At 49.8% G+C, this 25,867-nt stretch overlaps 1 protein-coding gene across 1 annotated transcript in view; it reads right to left on the bottom strand.

Annotated features, from left to right (window-relative positions):
* The window catches only part of LOC311140963 (fructose-1,6-bisphosphatase isozyme 2-like), a gene marked incomplete at both ends in the record, with an annotated part of 43,701 nt that extends 31,132 nt beyond the window's left edge, over positions 1 to 12,569 (bottom strand). Inside the window, 2 exons of the mRNA XM_084176223.1 lie at positions 4,488 to 4,650; positions 12,394 to 12,569. Of these exons, the coding sequence (XP_084032349.1) occupies positions 4,488 to 4,650; positions 12,394 to 12,569 (339 nt within the window). The remainder of the gene's footprint in view (positions 1 to 4,487; positions 4,651 to 12,393) is intronic.
* Positions 12,570 to 25,867: the final 13,298 nt, after the last annotated feature.

Genomic DNA, 25,867 nt, shown 5'->3' with positions numbered 1-25,867 from the left:
GTCAGCTGGGGATAGGGGTATGGGACCCTGGAGGAGAGACAAGGGGGTCAACTGGGGATAGGGGTATGGGACCCTGGAGGAGAGACAATGGGGGGTCAACTGGGGATAGGGGTATGGGACCCTGGAGGAGAGACAAGGGGGTCAACTGGGAATAGGGGTATGGGACCCTGGAGGAGAGACAAGGGGGTCAACTGGGGATAGGGGTATGGGACCCTGGAGGAGAGACAAGGGGGTCAACTGGGAATAGGGGTATGGGACCCTGGAGGAGAGACAATGGGGGGTCAACTGGGGATAGGGGTATGGGACCCTGGAGGAGAGACAAGGGGGTCAACTAGGGATAGGGGTATGGGACCCTGGAGGAGAGACAAGGGGGTCAACTGAGGATAGGGGTATGGGACCCTGGAGGATAGACAAGGGGGTCAACTGGGAATAGGGGTATGGGACCCTGGAGGAGAGACAAGGGGGTCAACTGGGGATAGGGGTATGGGACCCTGGAGGAGAGACAAGGGGGTCAGCTGGGGATAGGGGTATGGGACCCTGGAGGAGAGACAAGGGGGTCAACTGAGGATAGGGGTATGGGACCCTGGAGGATAGACAAGGGGGTCAACTGGGGATAGGGGTATGGGACCCTGGAGGAGAGACAAGGGGGGGTCAACTGGGGATAGGGGTATGGGACCCTGGAGGAGAGACAAGGGGGGGTCAACTGGGGATAGGGGTATGGGACCCTGGAGGAGAGACAAGGGGGAGGTCAACTGGGAATAGGGGTATGGGACCCTGGAGGAGAGACAAGGGGGTCAACTGAGGATAGGGGTATGGGACCCTGGAGGAGAGACAAGGGGGTCAGCTGGGGATAGGGGTATGGGACCCTGGAGGAGAGACAAGGGGGAGGTCAACTGAGGATAGGGGTATGGGACCCTGGAGGAGAGACAAGGGGGTCAACTGGGAATAAGGGTATGGGACCCTGGAGGAGAGACAAGGGGGTCAACTGAGGATAGGGGTATGGGACCCTGGAGGAGAGACAAGGGGGGTCAACTGGGGATAGGGGTATGGGACCCTGGAGGAGAGACAAGGGGGGGGGTCAACTGGGGATAGGGGTATGGGACCCTGGAGAAGAGACAAGGGGGTCAACTGGGAATAGGGGTATGGGACCCTGGAGGAGAGACAAGGGGGTCAACTGAGGATAGGGGTATGGGACCCTGGAGGATAGACAAGGGGGTCAACTGGGGATAGGGGTATGGGACCCTGGAGGAGAGACAAGGGGGGATCAACTGGGGATAGGGGTATGGGACCCTGGAGGAGAGACAAGGGGGGGTCAACTGGGGATAGGGGTATGGGACCCTGGAGGAGAGACAAGGGGGAGGTCAACTGGGAATAGGGGTATGGGACCCTGGAGGAGAGACAAGGGGGTCAACTGAGGATAGGGGTATGGGACCCTGGAGGAGAGACAAGGGGGTCAGCTGGGGATAGGGGTATGGGACCCTGGAGGAGAGACGAGGGGGAGGTCAACTGAGGATAGGGGTATGGGACCCTGGAGGAGAGACAAGGGGGTCAACTGGGAATAGGGGTATGGGACCCTGGAGGAGAGACAAGGGGGTCAACTGAGGATAGGGGTATGGGACCCTGGAGGACAGACAAGGGGGGTCAACTGGGGATAGGGGTATGGGACCCTGGAGGAGAGACAATGGGGGGTCAACTGGGGATAGGGGTATGGGACCCTGGAGGAGAGATAAGGGGGTCAACTGGGAATAGGGGTATGGGACCCTGGAGGAGAGACAAGGGGGTCAACTGGGAATAGGGGTATGGGACCCTGGAGGAGAGACAAGGGGGTCAACTGGGAATAGGGGTATGGGACCCTGGAGGAGAGACAAGGGGGTCAGCTGGGGATAGGGGTATGGGACCCTGGAGGAGAGACAAGGGGGGGTCAACTGGGGATAGGGGTATGGGACCCTGGAGGAGAGACAAGGGGGTCAGCTGGGGATAGGGGTATGGGACCCTGGAGGAGAGACAAGGGGGTCAACTGAGGATAGGGGTATGGGACCCTGGAGGAGAGACAAGGGGGTCAACTGGGAATAGGGGTATGGGACCCTGGAGGAGAGACAAGGGGGTCAGCTGGGGATAGGGGTATGGGACCCTGGAGGAGAGACAAGGGGGGGTCAACTGGGGATAGGGGTATGGGACCCTGGAGGAGAGACAAGGGGGTCAGCTGGGGATAGGGGTATGGGACCCTGGAGGAGAGACAAGGGGGTCAGCTGGGGATAGGGGTATGGGACCCTGGAGGAGAGACAAGGGGGTCAGCTGGGGATAGGGGTATGGGACCCTGGAGGAGAGACAAGGGGGTCAACTGGGGATAGGGGTATGGGACCCTGGAGGAGAGACAAGGGGGTCAACTGGGGATAGGGGTATGGGACCCTGGAGGAGAGACAAGGGGGTCAGCTGGGGATAGGGGTATGGGACCCTGGAGGAGAGACAAGGGGGTCAACTGGGGATAGGGGTATGGGACCCTGGAGGAGAGACAATGGGGGGTCAACTGGGGATAGGGGTATGGGACCCTGGAGGAGAGACAAGGGGGTCAACTGGGAATAGGGGTATGGGACCCTGGAGGAGAGACAAGGGGGTCAACTGGGGATAGGGGTATGGGACCCTGGAGGAGAGACAAGGGGGTCAACTGGGAATAGGGGTATGGGACCCTGGAGGAGAGACAATGGGGGGTCAACTGGGGATAGGGGTATGGGACCCTGGAGGAGAGACAAGGGGGTCAACTAGGGATAGGGGTATGGGACCCTGGAGGAGAGACAAGGGGGTCAACTGAGGATAGGGGTATGGGACCCTGGAGGATAGACAAGGGGGTCAACTGGGAATAGGGGTATGGGACCCTGGAGGAGAGACAAGGGGGTCAACTGGGGATAGGGGTATGGGACCCTGGAGGAGAGACAAGGGGGTCAGCTGGGGATAGGGGTATGGGACCCTGGAGGAGAGACAAGGGGGTCAACTGAGGATAGGGGTATGGGACCCTGGAGGATAGACAAGGGGGTCAACTGGGGATAGGGGTATGGGACCCTGGAGGAGAGACAAGGGGGGGTCAACTGGGGATAGGGGTATGGGACCCTGGAGGAGAGACAAGGGGGGGTCAACTGGGGATAGGGGTATGGGACCCTGGAGGAGAGACAAGGGGGAGGTCAACTGGGAATAGGGGTATGGGACCCTGGAGGAGAGACAAGGGGGTCAACTGAGGATAGGGGTATGGGACCCTGGAGGAGAGACAAGGGGGTCAGCTGGGGATAGGGGTATGGGACCCTGGAGGAGAGACAAGGGGGTCAACTGAGGATAGGGGTATGGGACCCTGGAGGAGAGACAAGGGGGTCAACTGGGAATAAGGGTATGGGACCCTGGAGGAGAGACAAGGGGGTCAACTGAGGATAGGGGTATGGGACCCTGGAGGAGAGACAAGGGGGGTCAACTGGGGATAGGGGTATGGGACCCTGGAGGAGAGACAAGGGGGGGGGTCAACTGGGGATAGGGGTATGGGACCCTGGAGAAGAGACAAGGGGGTCAACTGGGAATAGGGGTATGGGACCCTGGAGGAGAGACAAGGGGGTCAACTGAGGATAGGGGTATGGGACCCTGGAGGATAGACAAGGGGGTCAACTGGGGATAGGGGTATGGGACCCTGGAGGAGAGACAAGGGGGGGTCAACTGGGGATAGGGGTATGGGACCCTGGAGGAGAGACAAGGGGGGGTCAACTGGGGATAGGGGTATGGGACCCTGGAGGAGAGACAAGGGGGAGGTCAACTGGGAATAGGGGTATGGGACCCTGGAGGAGAGACAAGGGGGTCAACTGAGGATAGGGGTATGGGACCCTGGAGGAGAGACAAGGGGGTCAGCTGGGGATAGGGGTATGGGACCCTGGAGGAGAGACGAGGGGGAGGTCAACTGAGGATAGGGGTATGGGACCCTGGAGGAGAGACAAGGGGGTCAACTGGGAATAGGGGTATGGGACCCTGGAGGAGAGACAAGGGGGTCAACTGAGGATAGGGGTATGGGACCCTGGAGGAGAGACAAGGGGGGTCAACTGGGGATAGGGGTATGGGACCCTGGAGGAGAGACAAGGGGGGGGGTCAACTGGGGATAGGGGTATGGGACCCTGGAGAAGAGACAAGGGGGTCAACTGGGAATAGGGGTATGGGACCCTGGAGGAGAGACGAGGGGGAGGTCAACTGAGGATAGGGGTATGGGACCCTGGAGGAGAGACGAGGGGGTCAGCTGGGGATAGGGGTATGGGACCCTGGAGGAGAGACGAGGGGGAGGTCAACTGGGGATAGGGTTAGGGTTAGCCTTCTTCTCATCCAAGATCCAGCCTTCTTCTCATCCAATGCCTTGTGAGGAGGCAAGGAGAGTGGATGCACGGAATCGATGAAAGATGAACTGAGAAAGAGACAACAGCCTTCCAACATTTATCTAAACCATTAGAGAGAAGATGAAAAGATACCCTCTTTTCCTTGGGTGTGATGATGGCGTGTTCGTTCTCCTCTGACACCATGCAGCAGGTTCCGTATGATGACCTCAGCATATTAATGACTAGGTCATTAGAGAGGACATCCAGCTTCTTCTGGTCATCACCCGTCGTGTTCACTGTCCCTGCAATGCCCTGTCTGCAACACACAGGGCCCTGTTAGCTAGCCTCCTGTCACCCCTAACCCTAACCCTAACCCTAACCCTAACCCTGTCTGCAACACACAGGGCCTTGTTAGCTAGCCTCCTGTCACCCCTAACCCTAACCCTAACCCTAACCCTAACCCTGTCTGCAACACACAGGGCCTTGTTAGCTAGCCTCCTGTCACCCCTAACCCTAACCCTAACCCTAACCCTAACCCTGTCTGCAACACACAGGGCCTTGTTAGCTAGCCTCCTGTCACCCCTAACCCTAACCCTAACCCAATGCCCTGGCTGAACCCTAACCCTAACCCAATGCCCTGGCTGACCCCTAACCCAATGCCCTGGCTGAACCCTAACCCTAACCCAATGCCCTGGCTGAACCCTAACCCAATGCCCTGGCTGAACCCTAACCCAATGCCTTGGCTGAACCCTAACCCAATAACCTGGCTAACCCTAACCCTAACCCTAACCCAATGCCCTGGCTGAACCCTAACCCTAACCCAATGCCCTGGCTGACCCCTAACCCTAACCCAATGCCTTGGCTGAACCCTAACCCAATGCCCTGGCTGAACCCTAACCCTAACCCTAACCCAATGCCTTGGCTGAACCCTAACCCAATGCCCTGGCTGAACCCTAACCCTAACCCAATGCCCTGGCTGAACCCTAACCCTAACCCAATGCCTTGGCTGAACCCTAACCCTAACCCAATGCCCTGGCTGAACCCTAACCCTAACCCAATGCCTTGGCTGAACCCTAACCCAATGCCCTGGCTGAACCCTAACCCTAACCCTAACCCAATGCCTTGGCTGAACCCTAACCCAATGCCCTGGCTGAACCCTAACCCTAACCCAATGCCCTGGCTGAACCCTAACCCTAACCCAATGCCCTGGCTGAACCCTAACCCTAACCCAATGCCCTGGCTGAACCCTAACCCTAACCCAATGCCCTGGCTAACCCTAACCCTAACCCTAACCCAATGCCCTGGCTGAACCCTAACCCTAACCCAATGCCCTGGCTGAACCCTAACCCTAACCCTAACCCAATGCCCTGGCTGAACCCTAACCCTAACCCTAACCCAATGCCCTGGCTGAACCCTAACCCTAACCCAATGCCCTGGCTGACCCCTAACCCTAACCCAATGCCTTGGCTGAACCCTAACCCAATGCCCTGGCTGAACCCTAACCCTAACCCTAACCCAATGCCTTGGCTGAACCCTAACCCAATGCCCTGGCTGAACCCTAACCCTAACCCAATGCCCTGGCTGAACCCTAACCCTAACCCAATGCCTTGGCTGAACCCTAACCCTAACCCAATGCCCTGGCTGAACCCTAACCCTAACCCAATGCCCTGGCTGAACCCTAACCCTAACCCAATGCCTTGGCTGAACCCTAACCCTAACCCAATGCCCTGGCTGAACCCTAACCCTAACCCAATGCCTTGGCTGAACCCTAACCCTAACCCTAACCCAATGCCCTGGCTGAACCCTAACCCAATGCCCTGGCTGAACCCTAACCCTAACCCAATGCCCTGGCTGACCCCTAACCCTAACCCAATGCCTTGGCTGAACCCTAACCCAATGCCCTGGCTGAACCCTAACCCTAACCCAATGCCCTGGCTGAACCCTAACCCTAACCCAATGCCCTGGCTGAACCCTAACCCTAACCCAATGCCCTGGCTAACCCTAACCCTAACCCTAACCCAATGCCTTGGCTGAACCCTAACCCAATGCCCTGGCTGAACCCTAACCCTAACCCTAACCCAATGCCTTGGCTGAACCCTAACCCAATGCCCTGGCTGAACCCTAACCCTAACCCAATGCCCTGGCTGAACCCTAACCCTAACCCAATGCCCTGGCTGAACCCTAACCCTAACCCAATGCCTTGGCTGAACCCTAACCCTAACCCAATGCCTTGGCTGAACCCTAACCCTAACCCAATGCCCTGGCTGAACCCTAACCCTAACCCAATGCCTTGGCTGAACCCTAACCCTAACCCTAACCCAATGCCCTGGCTGACCCCTAACCCTAACCCAATGCCCTGGCTGAACCCTAACCCTAACCCAATGCCTTGGCTGAACCCTAACCCTAACCCAATGCCTTGGCTGAACCCTAACCCTAACCCAATGCCCTGGCTGAACCCTAACCCTAACCCAATGCCTTGGCTGAACCCTAACCCTAACCCTAACCCAATGCCCTGACTGAACCCTAACCCTAACCCTAACCCAATGCCCTGGCTGAACCCTAACCCAATGCCCTGGCTGACCCCTGACCCTAAACCTAACCTTGTTAGCCTCCTGTCACTTTCACTGTACTGTAAGATGTCTACCTGCTGTAGGAGAGACGCCTCGTCAGTAGGTATGGGTGTCAGTGTGTATGGGTGTCAGTGTGTATGGGTGTCAGTGTGTATGGGTGTCAGTGTGTATGGGTGTCAGTGTGTATGGGTGTCAGTGTGTATGGGTGTCAGTGTGTATGGGTGTCAGTGTGTATGGGCGTCAGTGTGTATGGGCGTCAGTGTGTATGGGCGTCAGTGTGTATGGGTGTCAGTGTGTATGGGTGTCAGTGTGTATGGGTGTCAGTGTGTATGGGTGTCAGTGTGTATGGGTGTCAGTGTCTATGGGTGTCAGTGTGTATGGGTGTCAGTGTCTATGGGTGTCAGTGTGTATGGGTGTCAGTGTCTATGGGTGTCAGTGTGTATGGGTGTCAGTGTGTATGGGTGTCAGTAGGTATGGGTGTCAGTGTCTATGGGTGTCAGTGTCTATGGGTGTATGGGTGTCAGTGTGTATGGGTGTCAGTGTGTATGGGTGTATGGGTGTCAGTGTGTATTGGTGTCAGTGTGTATGGGTGTCAGTGTGTATGGGTGTCAGTGTGTATGGGTGTCAGTGTGTATGGGTGTCAGTGTGTATGGGTGTCAGTGTGTATGGGTGTCAGTGTGTATGGGTGTCAGTGTGTATGGGTGTATGGGTGTCAGTGTGTATTGGTGTCAGTGTGTATGGGTGTCAGTGTGTATGGGTGTCAGTGTGTATGGGTGTCAGTGTGTATGGGTGTCAGTGTGTATGGGTGTCAGTGTGTATGGGTGTCAGTGTGTATGGGTGTCAGTGTGTATGGGTGTCAGTGTGTATGGGTGTCAGTGTGTATGGGTGTCAGTGCAGGACGACATGCAACCTTAGCTGTCAGTCAGACAAAGATGCTGTGGTTTAAAGCCATGAGGGAGTAATGTTATAAAGCTCTGTTGTGTCTCAGCCATGATTAAGGTCATCCATCCTGATCCCAGTTTCTCAGAGTCTGTTTGAGATGTCTTTAGTTTTCACTAGACACTGCCATGGTCAGGCTGAAGCCATGCTCAGCAGCTTAGCTTACAGTGTGACATAATGGCAGCTTCTCTCCCTCTCTCCATCACTAAGGAATTATAACATGCCAACACAGTCGCATTTCACGGTGAAGTCTACACCTGTTGTTTTCGGCGCATGTGACAAATACAATTTTATTTGAAGAAGGCACTTCTCCCTCAGGAGGCTGAAAAGATTTGGCATGGACCCTCAGATCCTCAAAGTTCTACAGCTGCACCACTGAGAGCACCCTGACTGGCTGCATCACCGCCTGGTATGGCAACTGCTTGGCATCCAACCAGAAGGTGCCACAGAGGGTAGTGCGTACGGCCCAGTACATCACTGGGGCCAAGCTTCCTGCCATCCAGGACCTCTATACCAGGAGGTGTCAGAGGAAGGCCCAAAAAATTGTCAAAGATTCCAGTCACCCAAGTCATGGACTGTTCTCTCTGCTACCGCACAGCAAGCAGGTACTTAAATGTACCGATGGACCAAGTCTGGAACCAACAGGGCCCCCAAGCCATAAGACTGATAAATAGTTAGTCTGGGTAGCTATTGATTCAGTTTTTAACTATCTGCATTGACCCCCCTTTTCACTAACTCTTTTGACTCATCACCTACGCTGCTGCAACTGTCTATTATCTATCCTGTTGTCTAGTCACTTTACCCCTACCTACAGTATACTGCTGCTACTGTCTATTATCTATCCTGTTGCCTAGTCACTTTACCCCTACCTACAGTATACTGCTGCTACTGTCTATTATCTATCCTGTTGTCTAGTCCCTTTACCCCTACCTACAGTATACTGCTGCTACTGTCTATTATCTATCCTGTTGCCTAGTCACTTTACCCCTACCTACAGTATACTGCTGCTACTGTCTATTATCTATCCTGTTGTCTAGTCACTTTACCCCTACCTACAGTATACTGCTGCTACTGTCTATTATCTATCCTGTTGTCTAGTCACTTTACCCCTACCTACAGTATACTGCTGCTACTGTCTATTATCTATCCTGTTGCCTAGTCACTTTACCCCTACCTACAGTATACTGCTGCTACTGTCTATTATCTATCCTGTTGTCTAGTCACTTTACCCCTACCTACAGTATACTGCTGCTACTGTCTATTATCTATCCTGTTGTCTAGTCACTTTACCCCTACCTACAGTATACTGCTGCTACTGTCTATTATCTATCCTGTTGTCTAGTCACTTTACCCCTACCTACAGTATACTGCTGCTACTGTCTATTATCTATCCTGTTGTCTAGTCACTTTACCCCTACCTACAGTATACTGCTGCTACTGTCTATTATCTATCCTGTTGCCTAGTCACTTTACCCCTACCTACAGTATACTGCTGCTACTGTCTATTATCTATCCTGTTGCCTAGTCACTTTACCCCTACCTACAGTATACTGCTGCTACTGTCTATTATCTATCCTGTTGTCTAGTCCCTTTACCCCTACCTACAGTATACTGCTGCTACTGTCTATTATCTATCCTGTTGTCTAGTCACTTTACCCCTACCTACAGTATACTGCTGCTACTGTCTATTATCTATCCTGTTGCCTAGTCACTTTACCCCTACCTACAGTATACTGCTGCTACTGTCTATTATCTATCCTGTTGCCTAGTCACTTTACCCCTACCTACAGTATACTGCTGCTACTGTCTATTATCTATCCTGTTGTCTAGTCCCTTTACCCCTACCTACAGTATACTGCTGCTACTGTCTATTATCTATCCTGTTGTCTAGTCACTTTACCCCTACCTACAGTATACTGCTGCTACTGTCTATTATCTATCCTGTTGTCTAGTCACTTTACCCCTACCTACAGTATACTGCTGCTACTGTCTATTATCTATCCTGTTGTCTAGTCCCTTTACCCCTACCTACAGTATACTGCTGCTACTGTCTATTATCTATCCTGTTGTCTAGTCCCTTTACCCCTACCTACAGTATACTGCTGCTACTGTCTATTATCTATCCTGTTGTCTAGTCACTTTACCCCTACCTACAGTATACTGCTGCTACTGTCTATTATCTATCCTGTTGTCTAGTCACTTTACCCCTACCTACAGTATACTGCTGCTACTGTCTATTATCTATCCTGTTGTCTATTCCCTTTACCCCTACCTACAGTATACTGCTGCTACTGTCTATTATCTATCCTGTTGTCTAGTCCCTTTACCCCTACAGACAGTATACTGCTGCTACTGTCTATTATCTATCCTGTTGTCTAGTCACTTTACCCCTACCTACAGTATACTGCTGCTACTGTCTATTATCTATCCTGTTGTCTAGTCCCTTTACCCCTACCTACAGTATACTGCTGCTACTGTCTATTATCTATCCTGTTGTCTAGTCCCTTTACCCCTACCTACAGTATACTGCTGCTACTGTCTATTATCTATCCTGTTGTCTAGTCCCTTTACCCCTACCTACAGTATACTGCTGCTACTGTCTATTATCTATCCTGTTGTCTAGTCACTTTACCCCTACCTACAGTATACTGCTGCTACTGTCTATTATCTATCCTGTTGTCTAGTCCCTTTACCCCTACCTACAGTATACTGCTGCTACTGTCTATTATCTATCCTGTTGCCTAGTCACTTTACCCCTACCTACAGTATACTGCTGCTACTGTCTATTATCTATCCTGTTGTCTAGTCACTTTACCCCTACCTATATCTACATACACTATGTAAATAAGGTATTTCTGTTTTTATTTTGAATAAATTTGCAAAATAGTCTTAAAACCTGTTTTCTCTTTGTCATTATGGGTTATTGTGTGTAGATTGATGAGGAAAATATTTAATTTAATCAATTTTAGAATTTGATTAGATTTGATTTGATGATTTCGGAATGAGATGTTCGACGAGCAGGTGTCCACATACTTTTGGTCATGTAGTGTATCTAATCGGCAAAGTTACTGCATTTCAACACATTTTTCCATGGTGCAGAGAGAACATTTTTCCGTTTTATAAAGCTATTCTACACATTTCGTAATGAGGCTAAGAGAAAATGTTGCCGTTTTGAAACTCATTTCCTGCAATTCTACACTTTTTGCCATGGGGCAGAGATTTTTTTATTTCTGTTTTAAAGCTAATTTCCTGCTATTCTACACATTATGCCATGAGGCCGAGAGAACATTTTGCAGTTTTAAAGCCAATTTCCTGCATTTATAAAACTGTTGCTATCATATGCTATCTGGGGGGCACGTGCCCTGCGTGCCCATTCGCTAACCCGGCCCTGGCTCCAGCTGAATGCAACATGCTGTACTGTCCCAGAGAAGAGCTATCTCCAGCTGAATGCAACATGCTGTACTGTCCCAGAGAAGAGCTATCTCCAGCTGAATGCAACATGCTGTACTGTCCCAGAGAAGAGCTATCTCCAGCTGAATGCAACATGCTGTACTGTCCCAGAGAAGAGCTATCTCCAGCTGAATGCAACATGCTGTACTGTCCCAGAGAAGAGCTATCTCCAGCTGAATGCAACATGCTGTACTGTCCCAGAGAAGAGCTATCTCCAGCTGAATGCAACATGCTGTACTGTCCCAGAGAAGAGCTATCTCCAGCTGAATGCAACATGCTGTACTGTCCCAGAGAAGAGCTATCTCCAGCTGAATGCAACATGCTGTACTGTCCCAGAGAAGAGCTATCTCCAGCTGAATGCAACATGCTGTACTGTCCCAGAGAAGAGCTATCTCCAGCTGAATGCAACATGCTGTACTGTCCCAGAGAAGAGCTATCTCCAGCTGAATGCAACATGCTGTACTGTCCCAGAGAAGAGCTATCTCCAGCTGAATGCAACATGCTGTACTGTCCCAGAGAAGAGCTATCTCCAGCTGAATGCAACATGCTGTACTGTCCCAGAGAAGAGCTATCTCCAGGTGAATGCAACATGCTGTACTGTCCCAGAGAAGAGCTATCTCCAGCTGAATGCAACATGCTGTACTGTCCCAGAGAAGAGCTATCTCCAGCTGAATGCAACATGCTGGAACCAACATTCAGCCTTAAATGTCACAGGTCATGGCAGAAGCACGTGTCCCCATGCCTCCAACTCACCACAGCCATTTCATTCACATGCTGCTGCCTGTAGGTTACTCTCAAACAGTAGTTAGCTAACTGACTTTAACATATAGACTCCTGTTGCTGTGATTCAACTGAGAGGGGAGTACACTAGAAACATGTACCACTGCAGAGGGGGACTTCTTTTATTAACACTCTCTACTCTCTCTATCAAAAACACACTCCGCCTCTCTGGCTTCCTGTCTCTCCCTCTCTCCACTGCCATCCATGTTGCATGAATTAATTGAACATTGTTCATTACTTTCAATCAGGACTTTCCAATAATTTATTTATAATGTTTAAAAGTTACAGGTGGAGGTGCAGGGAGACAGTGTAGTACTTACAGGTGTGCGAGTCCGGCCTTACGCACGGCGCAGGAGATGGCTTTGATGGATGTCAGCAGACTGTTAATCAGCTGAGTCAGCTCTCCTGTCGACCCCTTGACCTGGCGACCCGTCTCCATCACAAACCGAGTTAGGGTCCACACATCCGTGTCGATCTCAGAGTTATTATCCGACATGTTGGAGCCGGGTTGGGGTTCTACCTCGTTGGGTCCGGGTTAGGCTGATCCTCCTGGGTAGAGAAGCACGACTGTGTGTGTGAGAGGGACAGGGACAGGCACTGTGTGTATATGAATGTGTGTGTGAGCGAGAGAGAGAGAGAGAGAGAGAGAGAGAGAGAGAGAGAGAGAGAGAGAGAGAGAGAGAGAGAGAGAGAGAGAGAGAGAGAGAGAGAGAGAGAGAGAGAGAGAGAGAGAGAGAGAACAGCTGTTAACAGAGAAGGTCAACCTCATTCCAGCAGCATGGCTGAAAGCCAAGGTTATATTTGTGATGGCAGTACAAGGGGAGAGTAGAGTAGAGGGGTATCGAGTGACAGCAAACCTTTGGTGACAGACGGACGGATGGACGGACGTGTGGTGTGTGTGTCTGGACTTTAAGACAGAAGTTAAATGCTAGAAGGATGCAGTGAGACATGTTAAATGCTAGAAGGATGCAGTGAGACATGTTAAATGCTAGAAGGATGCAGTGAGACATGTTAAATGCTAGAAGGATGCAGTGAGACATGTTAAATGCTAGAAGGATGCAGTGAGACATGTTAAATGCTAGAAGGATGCAGTGAGACATGTTAAATGCTAGAAGGATGCAGTGAGACATGTTAAATGCTAGAAGGATGCAGTGAGACATGTTAAATGCTAGAAGGATGCAGTGAGACATGTTAAATGCTAGAAGGACGCAGTGAGACATGTTAAATGCTAGAAGGACGCAGTGAGACATGTTAAATGCTAGAAGGACGCAGTGAGACATGTTAAATGCTAGAAGGACGCAGTGAGACATGTTAAATGCTAGAAGGATGCAGTGAGACATGTTAAATGCTAGAAGGATGCAGTGAGACATGTCCATGCTAGAAGGATGCAGTGAGACATGTTAAATGCTAGAAGGATGCAGTGAGACATGTTAAATGCTAGAAGGATGCAGTGAGACATGTTAAATGCTAGAAGGATGCAGTGAGACATGTTAAATGCTAGAAGGATGCAGTGAGACATGTTAAATGCTAGAAGGATGCAGTGAGACATGTTAAATGCTAGAAGGATGCAGTGAGACATGTTAAATGCTAGAAGGATGCAGTGAGACATGTTAAATGCTAGAAGGATGCAGTGAGACATGTTAAATGCTAGAAGGACGCAGTGAGACATGTTAAATGCTAGAAGGATGCAGTGAGACATGTTAAATGCTAGAAGGACGCAGTGAGACATGTTAAATGCTAGAAGGATGCAGTGAGACATGTTAAATGCTAGAAGGATGCAGTGAGACATGTTAAATGCTAGAAGGATGCAGTGAGACATGTTAAATGCTAGAAGGACGCAGTGAGACATGTTAAATGCTAGAAGGACGCAGTGAGACATGTTAAATGCTAGAAGGACGCAGTGAGACATGTTAAATGCTAGAAGGATGCAGTGAGACATGTTAAATGCTAGAAGGATGCAGTGAGACATGTCCATGCTAGAAGGATGCAGTGAGACATGTCCATGCTAGAAGGATGCAGTGAGACATGTCCATGCTAGAAGGATGCAGTGAGACATGTCCATGCTAGAAGGATGCAGTGAGACATGTCCATGCTAGAAGGATGCAGTGAGACATGTCCATGCTAGAAGGATGCAGTGAGACATGTCCATGCTAGAAGGATGCAGTGAGACATGTCCATGCTAGAAGGATGCAGTAGGACATGTCCATGCTAGAAGGATGCAGTGAGACATGTCCATGCTAGAAGGATGCAGTGAGACATGTCCATGCTAGAAGGATGCAGTGAGACATGTCCATGCTAGAAGGATGCAGTGAGACATGTCCATGCTAGAAGGATGCAGTGAGACATGTCCATAATAGAAGGACGCAGTAGGACATGTCCATAATAGAAGGATGCAGTAGGACATGTCCATAATAGAAGGATGCAGTAGGACATGTCCATAATAGAAGGATGCCGTAGGACATGTCCATAATAGAAGGATGCCGTAGGACATGTCCATGCTAGAAGGATGCAGTAGGACATGTCCATAATAGAAGGATGCAGTAGGACATGTCCATAATAGAAGGATGCAGTAGGAATGTCCATAATAGAAGGATGCAGTAGGACATGTCCATAATAGAAGGATGCCGTAGGACATGTCCATAATAGAAGGATGCAGTAGGACATGTCCATAATAGAAGGATGCAGTAGGACATGTCCATAATAGAAGGATGCAGTAGGACATGTCCATAATAGAAGGATGCAGTAGGACATGTCCATAATAGAAGGATGCAGTAGGACATGTCCATAATAGAAGGATGCAGTAGGACATGTCCATAATAGAAGGATGCAGTAGGACATGTCCATGCTAGAAGGATGCAGTAGGACATGTCCATAATAGAAGGATGCAGTAGGACATGTCCATAATAGAAGGATGCCGTAGGACATGTCCATAATAGAAGGATGCCGTAGGACATGTCCATAATAGAAGGATGCAGTAGGACATGTCCATAATAGAAGGATGCAGTAGGACATGTCCATAATAGAAGGATGCAGTAGGACATGTCCATAATAGAAGGATGCAGTAGGACATGTCCATAATAGAAGGATGCAGTAGGACATGTCCATAATAGAAGGATGCAGTAGGACATGTCCATAATAGAAGGATGCAGTAGGACATGTCCATAATAGAAGGATGCAGTAGGACATGTCCATAATAGAAGGATGTAAAGCAGGCTGCTATTGGAGAATAGATAGAATAGATACACCTCTGTGTTACCTTCTGGACCGGACTGGGAACACGCACTACGGCTCCTCCTGGGAACACGCACTACGGCTCCTCCTGGTCACGATGCTTGGTCCATTGGTGGTGGGATCTTCTGTCAAGAGGACCGGACTGGGAACACGCACTACGGCTCCTCCTGGTCACGATGCTTGGTCCATTGGTGGTGGGATCTTCTGTCAAGAGGGTTGAGAGACGGGTCAGACCAAGGTGCAGCGTGGTATGCGAACATGTTTATTAAACCAAATAAACATTGAACAAAACAAGAAACAACGTAACGTGAAGTCCTCAGGCTAAACACATACAAGCCTAACACAGAACAAGATCCCACAACCGTAGTAGGCAACTGGGCTACCTAAGTATGATCCCCAATCAGAGACAACGAGCGACAGCTGCCTCTGATTGGGAATCACACCCGGCCAAACATAGAAACACAACTCTAGATCCTAACCATAGAAAACATAGATTCACACACCCTGACTCCACAAACAAGAGTTCCATCCGTCAGGGCATGACACCTACAGTGAGGGAAAAAAGTATTTGATCCCCTGCTGATTTTGTACGTTTGCCCACTGACAAAGAAATGATCAGTCTATAATTTTAATGGTAGGTTTATTTGAACAGTGAGAGACAGAATAACAACAAAAAAATCCAGAAAAACGCATGTCAAAAATGTTATAAATTGATTTGCATTTTAATGAGGGAAATAAGTATTTGACCTTTCTGCAAAACATGACTTAGTACTTGGTGGCAAAACCCTTGCTGGCAATCACAGAGGTCAGACATTTCTTGTAGTTGGCCACCAGGTTTGCACACATCTCAGGAGGGATTTTGTCCCACTCCTCTTTGCAGATCTTCTCCAAGTCATTAAGGTTTCGAGGCTGACGTTTGGCAACTCGAACCTTCAGCTCCCTCCACAGATTTTCTATGGGATTAAGGTCTGGAGACTGACTAGGCCACTCCAGGACCTTAATGTGCTTCTTCTTGAGCCACTCCTTTGTTGCCTTTGCCGTGTGTTTTGGGTCATTGTCATGCTGGAATACCCATTCCCGACCCATTTTCAATGCCATGGCTGAGGGAAGGAGGTTCTCACCCAAGATTTGATGGTACATGGCCCCGTCCATCGTCCCTTTGATGCGGTGAAGTTGTCCTGTCCCCTTAGCAGAAAAACACCCCCAAAGCATAATGTTTCCACCTCCATGTTTGACGGTGGGGATGGTGTTCTTGGGGTCATAGGCAGCATTCCTCCTCCTCCAAACACGGCGAGTTGAGTTGATGCCAAAGAGCTCCATTTTGGTCTCATCTGACCACAACACTTTCACCCAGTTCTCCTCTGCATCATTCAGATGTTCATTGGCAAACTTCAGACGGGCCTGTATATGTGCTTTCTTGAGCAGGGGGACCTTGCGGGCGCTGCAGGATTTCAGTCCTTCACGGCGTAGTGTGTTACCAATTGTTTTCTTGGTGACGATGGTCTTGTAGCCCATTCCAGCCTTGTGTAGGTCTACAATCTTGTCCCTGACATCCTTGGAGAGCTCTTTGGTCTTGGCCATGGTGGAGAGTTTGGAATCTGATTGATTGATTGCTTCTGTGGACAGGTGTCTTTTATACAGGTAACAAGCTGAGATTAGGAGCACTCCCTTTAAAAGTGTGCTCCTAATCTCAGCTCGTTACCTGTAGAAAAGACACTTGGGAGCCAGAAATCTTTCTGATTGAGAGGGGGTCAAATACTTATTTCCCTCATTAAAATGCAAATCAATTTATAACATTTTTGACATGCGTTTTTCTGGATTTTGTTGTTATTCTGTCTCTCACTGTTCAAATAAACCTACCATTAAAATTATAGACTGATCATGTCTTTGTCAGTGGGCAAACGTACAAAATCAGCAGGGGATCAAATACTTTTTCCCCTCACTGTACACCAACATACTGGTAGTACCTTCATTGATGAGGAGAGCGCCACGCATTAACCTGTCATTTAACCTACAGAGACCATAATGTAATTCAAAGTAAAACACTAACGCATTGAAACTGCTTTGTTATGCATGTCTTCCATACATCTCCCAAATACATTATATTTTTTTGTTTTTTGAAGCTCTCAAACCATGGCTAAATATAATATATACTGTATATATTTCCTATATTGTAATATGATACTTTTTTTGTATGTATTTCTATTTAATTTTTTGCTTCCTGTTGGGCCCCCCACGGGTAAACACCTGCATTAATCCGGCCCTGAGCAGCACTTTCATTCACAGGGTGATTAGTCCCCTGTAGCTCAGTTGGTAGAGCATGGCGTTTGCAACGCCAGGGTTGTGGGTTCGATTCCCACGGGGGGCCAGTATGAAAATGTATGCACTCACTAACTGTAAGTCGCTCTGGATAAGAGTGTCTGCTAAATGACTAAAAAGTAAATGATTTGCATTCTTTAAAAAACAAACACTAAAACAAAACAAAGTATGAGTGTACCCACACGAGTATTGCTTAATATTTATGTAATTTTAACATGCGTGTAATCATTCTTTATGTAATTTTAACATGCGTGTAATCATTCTTTATGTAATTTTTACATGTGTGTAATCATTCTTTATGTAATTTGAACATGCGTGTAATCATTCTTTATGTAATTTGAACATGCGTGTAATCATTCTTTATGTAATTTTAACATGCGTGTAATCATTCTTTATGTAATTTGAACATGCGTGTAATCATTCTTTATGTAATTTGAACATGCGTGTAATCATTCTTTATGTAATTTTAACATGTGTGTAATCATTCTTTATGTAATTTTAACATGCGTGTAATCATTCTTTATGTAATTTTAACATGCGTGTAATCATTCTTTATGTAATTTTAACATGCGTGTAATCATTCTTTATGTAATTTGAACATGCGTGTAATCATTTCACATTAGAACAAAGGAGAGTGTGACTGAATTAGCAGAGTGACTCATCAGAGATACTAGTATTTTACTTTTACAAATGGTCACATACACATTTACGTCATTTAGCAGATGCTCTTATCCAGAGCGACTTACAGTTAAGTGAGTGCATACATTATTTTTATTTTTCATACTGGCCCCCCGTGGGAAACGAACCCACAACCCTGGCGTTGCAAACGCCATGCTCTACCAACTGAGCTACATCCCTGCCGGCCATTCCCTCCCCTACCCTGGACGACGCTGGGCCAATTGTGCGCCGCCCCATGGGTCTCCCGGTCGCGGCCGGCTACGACAGAGCCTGGATTCGAACCAGGATCTCTAGTGGCACAGCTAGACTTAGACCACTGCACCACTCGGGAGGTGTTGTTTTACAGGGTCAGCCATAGTAGTAAGATAGGTCCAGTGTAATGTGTTGTTTTACAGGGTCAGCCATAGTAGTAGTGAATTGTGTTGTTTTACAGGGTCAGCCATAGTAGTTCCTGGAGAAAATTAGTGTTAAGCGCTTTGCTCGAGGGCAAAGACAGATTATCTTGTCAGCTCCGGTATTCGAACCAGCGACCTTTCACTTACCGATAGGCTACCTGCCACCCCTATGAGCTTTGGTCAAACTTTATAATATATATATTATAATATTATAATACTATATTACATACTTTATGCACTAACTAGGTAATCGGGTACCATCTTAGATCATATAGGCTCCTGCCAGAGTAATTCAGGGAGTTCAAGTGTGACTCAAATGTCACCTGCCCTTTAGTTGACCTTTAGAATAAAGGTTGTCTCCTCCCCCATTGGTCTCTAGTGTACACTCCGTTCTCTGGACGCAGCTGAACCATGATGGAAACTATTGGTCTCTGAGTGTCTTTGACCCAAAGTCATGTTGTGTAAATTAGTGTGTTGAGGAAATCATTGGTTTGCCGGGATTCAATTGCGCTTTGTCCGCACGTTTTAAAGGCAATGGTCCCGCGTTTCCGGAAACCCCATTCACGGTAAATGCTGCATTTGTCGTCTCAATAGGAAATTACCTTTAAATGGATAATTGTCCAAATCCGCTATCGGATTGAATCCAGGCCCTAGTCATGAATCCAGGCCCTAGTCATGAATCCAGGCCCTAGTCATGAATCCAGGCCCTAGTCATGAATCCAGGCCCTAGTCATGAGTCCAGGCCCTAGTCATGAATCCAGGCCCTAGTCATGAATCCAGGCCCTAGTCATGAATCCAGGCCCTAGTCATGATAGTGGTGTTGTCACGGTTTACTAAGCCAGAACCCAGAAGCAGACCAGGACAAGGTGAGTTGAAACGAAGGTGAGTATTTATTTAACAGATTCAAAAAAACGATGTAGAATAATCCAGGGGACAGAGCGGACGGCGGAGATGTGTTGGTGGAGGTGCAGTGGTAGATCCAAGAATGGCTCGGCAGCCGCCGACAACCAGGCAGGGTTGGGTGAAGGTTCCGGGAGATTGACTGCAGATAGAAACAAAACGGAGGTAAGTACACGGCAAGCCAACAAGGTGCAAAACAACAAAACTAATGCTAGAAACTCCAAGGCTGATACACTGACAAACATACTGTTCATGGCTAACGATCCGGCAGGGAATGGATGTCAGGTCAGGGCTTAAGAAGGGTGATGATCAGGACCAGGTGTGCAGACCGCTGATGAGATGCAGGTGTGGTTAATCGGGAGATCTCCCGCCTAGCAACGTCGCCCGGCAACCAGGCCGGGAGCGTTCACGAACCCTCAGGAAACTGGAGATTCCGAGCAGAAAAATGGCAACACAGGCAGGAACCGACTCAGGATGCAGGGTTCATGACAGTACCCCCCCTCCGACGAACGCCACCGGGCGGACTACCCGGAGCACCAGGATGGAGGCGGTAGAAGTCACGAAGGAGGTCAGCATCCAGGATCTGGCGCAGAGGAATCCAACTCCTCTCTTCAGGACCATACCCCTCCCAGTCCACGAGATACTGGAAACCCCGGCCCCGCCGTCTGGAATCCATAATGCGGCGCACCGTGTAGGCAGGACCACCTCCGATCATCCGAGGGGGAGGAGGAGGAGGCGGAGGGGTTAACAGAGGACTGAGGAGAACAGGCTTGAGGCAGGAGACATGAAAGGTGGGATGGACTCTGAGCCTTCTAGGTAACTTGAGTCGAACCGCCACAGGATTGATCACCTTCTCCACCACAAACGGACCAATGAACTTCGGTGACAGTTTCTTAGACTCAGTCCGCAGAGGAAGATCCTGTGTGGCCAACCAGACCCTATCTCCGATGGTATAGGTGGGGGCGGGAATCCGGCGACGATTCGCCTGGAGCTGATACCGGTCAGAAACTCTAAGGAGGGCCTTTCTGGCCCGATGCCAGGTCCGGTGGCAACGACGAATGTGGGCCTGAACAGAGGGCACTGAGAGATCCTTCTCCTGAGAAGGAAACAAGGGAGGTTGGTAGCCATACAGGCACTGGAAGGGAGACATCCCAGTGGCAGATGTAGGGAGAGTATTGTGGGCATATTCAACCCAAGGCAACTGAGAGACCCAGGAGGTGGGGTTGGAGGAGACAAGGCAGCGTAGCGTGGATTCCATCTTCTGGTTGGCTCTCTCCGCCTGACCATTAGATTGGGGGTGAAAACCAGATGTGAGACTGACTGTAGCTCCAATGGCCAAACAGAAAGACTTCCAGACAGCAGAGGTAAACTGAGGACCACGGTCGGAAACTATGTCACTGGGCAACCCGTGGACCCTGAAAACCTCCCTAACCAGGATCTCGGACGTCTCAGAGGCCGAGGGAAGCTTGGAAATGGGCACAAAGTGGGCGAACTTGCTGAATCTGTCCACGATAGTCAGAATGACCGTGTTCCCCTCAGAAGAGGGCAACCCAGTGACAAAGTCCAGGGCCAGATGCGACCATGGTCGCCGGGGAATAGGGAGGGGGTGAAGTAGTCCAGAGCTGGGCCGGTTGGCACTCTTATTCTGCGCACACACTGAACAGGCAGCAACAAACCTCCGAGTATCTTCTCCCATGGCCGGCCACCAAAATCGTCTGCGAAGTAACGCCATCGTCCGGGCCACGCCAGGGTGACAAGCCATCTTGCTGGCGTGGGACCATTGGAGGACAGCAGAACGAACCGACTCAGGCACAAACAAACGACCGGGTGGACCGTTACCGGGACCGGGCTGCATCCGAAGGGCCGCCATAACCTCCTCCTCAATCCTCCACATAACTGCTCCCACGACACAGTTCCGGGGAAGAATCGTCTCGGTCTTGGCCCCACTCTCCTCCGTCTTGGAGAACATCCGGGACAAGGCGTCCGCCTTGCCGCTCTTAGACCCAGGTCGGAACGTCAGGGAAAAATTAAAGCGTCCGAAAAACAAAGCCCACCTGGCCTGACGGGAGTTGAGACGTCTAGCCGATTGCACGTAAGCAAGATTCTTGTGGTCGGTCCAGACAATAAACGGTTGCTCCGCCCCCTCCAACCAGTGGCGCCACTCCTCCAAGGCAAGCTTCACCGCGAGAAGCTCCCGGTTACCCACATCGTAGTTCCTCTCCGCAGACGAAAGACGACGAGAGTAGTAGGCGCAGGGATGGAGTTTCCCGTCAGTGGAGCATCGCTGGGACAGGATGGCGCCAACCCCCACATCAGACGCATCCACTTCCACGACGAACTGACGGGCCGTGTCAGGTTGAGAGAGAATCGGTGCGTTGGTGAATCGCCTCTTCAAATCCAGGAAAGCTCGGTCCGCCTCAGGATTCCAACTGAAGGTCCTGGTACTGGAAGTCAGGGCAGTTAAAGGAGCGGCCACACGGCTGTAATGCCGGATGAATCTGCGATAGAAATTTGCAAACCCCAGAAACCTCTGGAGCTGCAATCTCGTACCGGGCTGGGCCCAATCCAGAACCGCCCTAACCTTCTCCTGGTCCATCCTAATCTCTCCCCTGGAGATGATGTATCCGAGGAAGGATGTAGTGTGGGCGTGAAATTCACACTTCTCGGCCTTCACAAACAGGCGATTCTCCAACAATCGCTGCAGAACCTGCTTGACATGCTGGACGTGGCTGGAAGGTTCCTTCGAGAAGATAAGAATGTCATCCAGGTAAACAAACACAAAAAGACCGATCATATCTCTCAGGACGTCATTCACCATACTCTGGAACACTGCTGGAGCATTGGTCAGTCCAAACGGCATCACCTGATACTCGAAGTGACCCATCGGTGCATTGAAACCCGTCAACCACTCGTCCCCCTCTCTGATCCGGACCAGATGATACGCATTGCGTAGGTCCAGCTTGGTGAACACAGTAGCATCCTGTAAGGAGTCGAAAGCAGAGCTCATCAAGGGCAGGGGATACTTGTTCTTGACCGTGATATCATTCAACCCCCGATAATCAATACACGGTCGAAGAGAGCCATCCTTCTTACCCACAAAGAAGAATCCTGCCCCCAGGGGTGATGATGAGGGACGAATGAGACCAGCAGCTAGGGACTCCTTTATGTAGGTCTCCAAAGCTTCACGTTCAGGTCGGGAGATGCTGTATAACCGTCCCTTGGGATAGGCAGCCCCAGGGAACAGGTTTATGGCACAGTCATATGGTCGGTGGGGAGGGAGTGACAGAGCCCTCTGCTTACTGAACACTTTCCCCAAATCGTGATATGTCTCGGGAACCAGGGACAAATCTGGGGGTCTAGCCTCAATCACCTGACTGGGAACAGAATGGGAACAGGCAGTCTTGAGGCAGTTAGCATGACACTCAAGGCTCCAACTAGTTACCTTGCCAGTCACCCAATCGAACATGGGATTGTGTTCTTTCAGCCAGGGGTATCCAAGGACCAGAGGAACATGGGAAGAAGGCAGAATGAAGAATGCGATCACCTCAGAATGATTCCCTGACAACAGCATCTTAACCGGTTCAGTCCTCATCGTGATACGTGCCAGACTACTGCCGTTCAGAGTGGTAGCTTCAATGGCTTCCGGTAATCGCTCCTTGGAAAGCCCCAGCTGTTCCACCACTTCGGCATCAATAAAGCTTCCATCGGCACCTGAATCGACGAAAGCGTTAATCGCTAGACTCTGATTCCTGTTCATGAGGGTAGCCGGGAAACGGGGTCTGACAGAGGTATTGAGAGGTTGAAACTGGCTCGCTAAAAGTCCTCCCAACTTTAGCGAGCCGAGCAGTTTGACGACCGCCGGGAACAAGTGGACGGGCCCCATTGCTTCTCCCTCCTTCTCTCTCGAACTCGGTTATCCACCCGAATAGACAAGGCTACCAAGCTGTCCAGGTCACTAGGCTCCGGATAGGAGATCAACTCATCCTTGAGCTGCTCCGACAGCCCCTGGTAAAAGGCCGCTTGCAGAGACTCCTCATTCCACCCACTCTCCACAGCCAAAGTCCTGAACTCGATCACGAAGTCGGCAACGCTGCGAGTTCCTTGGCGAAGCGAAAACAGGCGCCTAGCTGCGTCCATACCTCGGACGGGATGGTCAAATAGCTTCCTCATCTCGGCCGTGAACTCCTGGTATGAGGCCATGCAGGTGTCCTGTTGTTCCCAAACGGCTGAAGCCCACTCCAGGGCTCGACCACGCAGCAACTCAATGACAAAGGCTATCCTAGCCTTGTCTGTGGCATAAGAGTGGGGCTGTAGATCGAACACTAATCCACACTGCATAAGGAAAGAACGGCATCTTCCCAACTCCCCCTCATATTTATCAGGCGTCGGAACCTTGGGCTCACGGAAGGGCACAGCTCCAGAAGCGGCAGGCGAGATGGGTAAAACCGGTCGTGGATTCTCCACCGGCAAACTGAGCTGAGCCTGGACCTTCGTCAGACTGGTAGAAAAGTTCCGAACTGACAAAGCTATCTCCTGTAGCGCCGTGCTATGTTGTCCCAACATCTTCTCCTGATGGGTAATGGCATGGCGAACAGAGTCCAGGTCCGCTGGGTTCATTTCTGGCCGGATCGTTCTGTCACGGTTTACTAAGCCAGAACCCAGAAGCAGACCAGGACAAGGTGAGTTGAAACGAAGGTGAGTATTTATTTAACAGATTCAAAAAAACGATGTAGAATAATCCAGGGGACAGAGCGGACGGCGGAGATGAGTTGGTGGAGGTGCAGTGGTAGATCCAAGAATGGCTCGGCAGCCGCCGACAACCAGGCAGGGTTGGGTGAAGGTTCCGGGAGATTGACTGCAGATAGAAACAAAACGGAGGTAAGTACACGGCAAGCCAACAAGGTGCAAAACAACAAAACTAACGCTAGAAACTCCAAGGCTGATACACTGACAAACATACTGTTCATGGCTAACGATCCGGCAGGGAATGGATGTCAGGTCAGGGCTTAAGAAGGGTGATGATCAGGACCAGGTGTGCAGACCGCTGATGAGATGCAGGTGCGGTTAATCGGGAGATCTCCCGCCTAGCAACGTCGCCCGGCAACCAGGCCGGGAGCGTTCACGAACCCTCAGGAAACTGGAGATTCCGAGCAGAAAAATGGCAACACAGGCAGGAACCGACTCAGGATGCAGGGTTCATGACAGGTGTTGTTTAGGCCTAAAACGATACTGGTACATTGTCCAGGCCCTAGTCATGAATCCAGGCCCTAGTCATGAATCCAGGCCCTAGTCATGAATCCAGGCCCTAGTCATGAATCCAGGCCCTAGTCATGAATCCAGGCCCTAGTCATGAATCCAGGCCCTAGTCATGATAGTGGTGTTGTTTAGGCCTAAAACGATGCTGGTACATTGACTGTCTATCAGTCTGGGTTAGGGTCATCTAGCATCTGATTACTACTGGCGTTGTGTGTATTTAGAGCATCTGATTACTACTGGCGTTGTGTGTATTTAGAGCATCTGATTACTACTGGCGTTGTGTGTATTTAGAGCATCTGATTACTACTGGCGTTGTGTATATTTAGAGCATCTGATTACTACTGGCGTTGTGTGTATTTAGAGCATCTGATTACTACTGGCGTTGTGTGTATTTAGAGCATCTGATTACTACTGGCGTTGTGTGTATTTAGAGCATCTGATTACTACTGGCGTTGTGTGTATTTAGAGCATCTGATTACTACTGGCGTTGTGTATATTTAGAGCATCTGATTACTACTGGCGTTGTGTATATTTAGAGCATCTGATTACTACTGGCGTTGTGTATATTTAGAGCATCTGATTACTACTGGCGTTGTGTATATTTAGAGCATCTGATTACTACTGGCGTTGTGTGTATTTAGAGCATCTGATTACTACTGGCGTTGTGTGTATTTAGAGCATCTGATTACTACTGGCGTTGTGTGTATTTAGAGCATCTGATTACTACTGGCGTTGTGTGTATTTAGAGCATCTGATTACTACTGGCGTTGTGTGTATTTAGAGCATCTGATTACTACTGGCGTTGTGTGTATTTAGAGCATCTGATTAATACTGGCGTTGTGTGTATTTAGAGCATCTGATTACTACTGGCGTTGTGTGTATTTAGAGCATCTGATTACTACTGGTGGTGTGTATATTTAGAGCATCTGATTACTACTGGCGTTGTGTGTATTTAGAGCATCTGATTACTACTGGCGTTGTGTGTATTTAGAGCATCTGATTACTACTGGCGTTG

This window comes from Coregonus lavaretus (genome assembly GCF_964263955.1).
Source record: "Coregonus lavaretus genome assembly, chromosome: 14".
NCBI lineage: Eukaryota > Metazoa > Chordata > Actinopteri > Salmoniformes > Salmonidae > Coregonus > Coregonus lavaretus.
The sequence above is the reverse complement of the archived record's forward strand: the minus strand, read 5'-3'. Positions and strand labels throughout refer to the sequence as shown.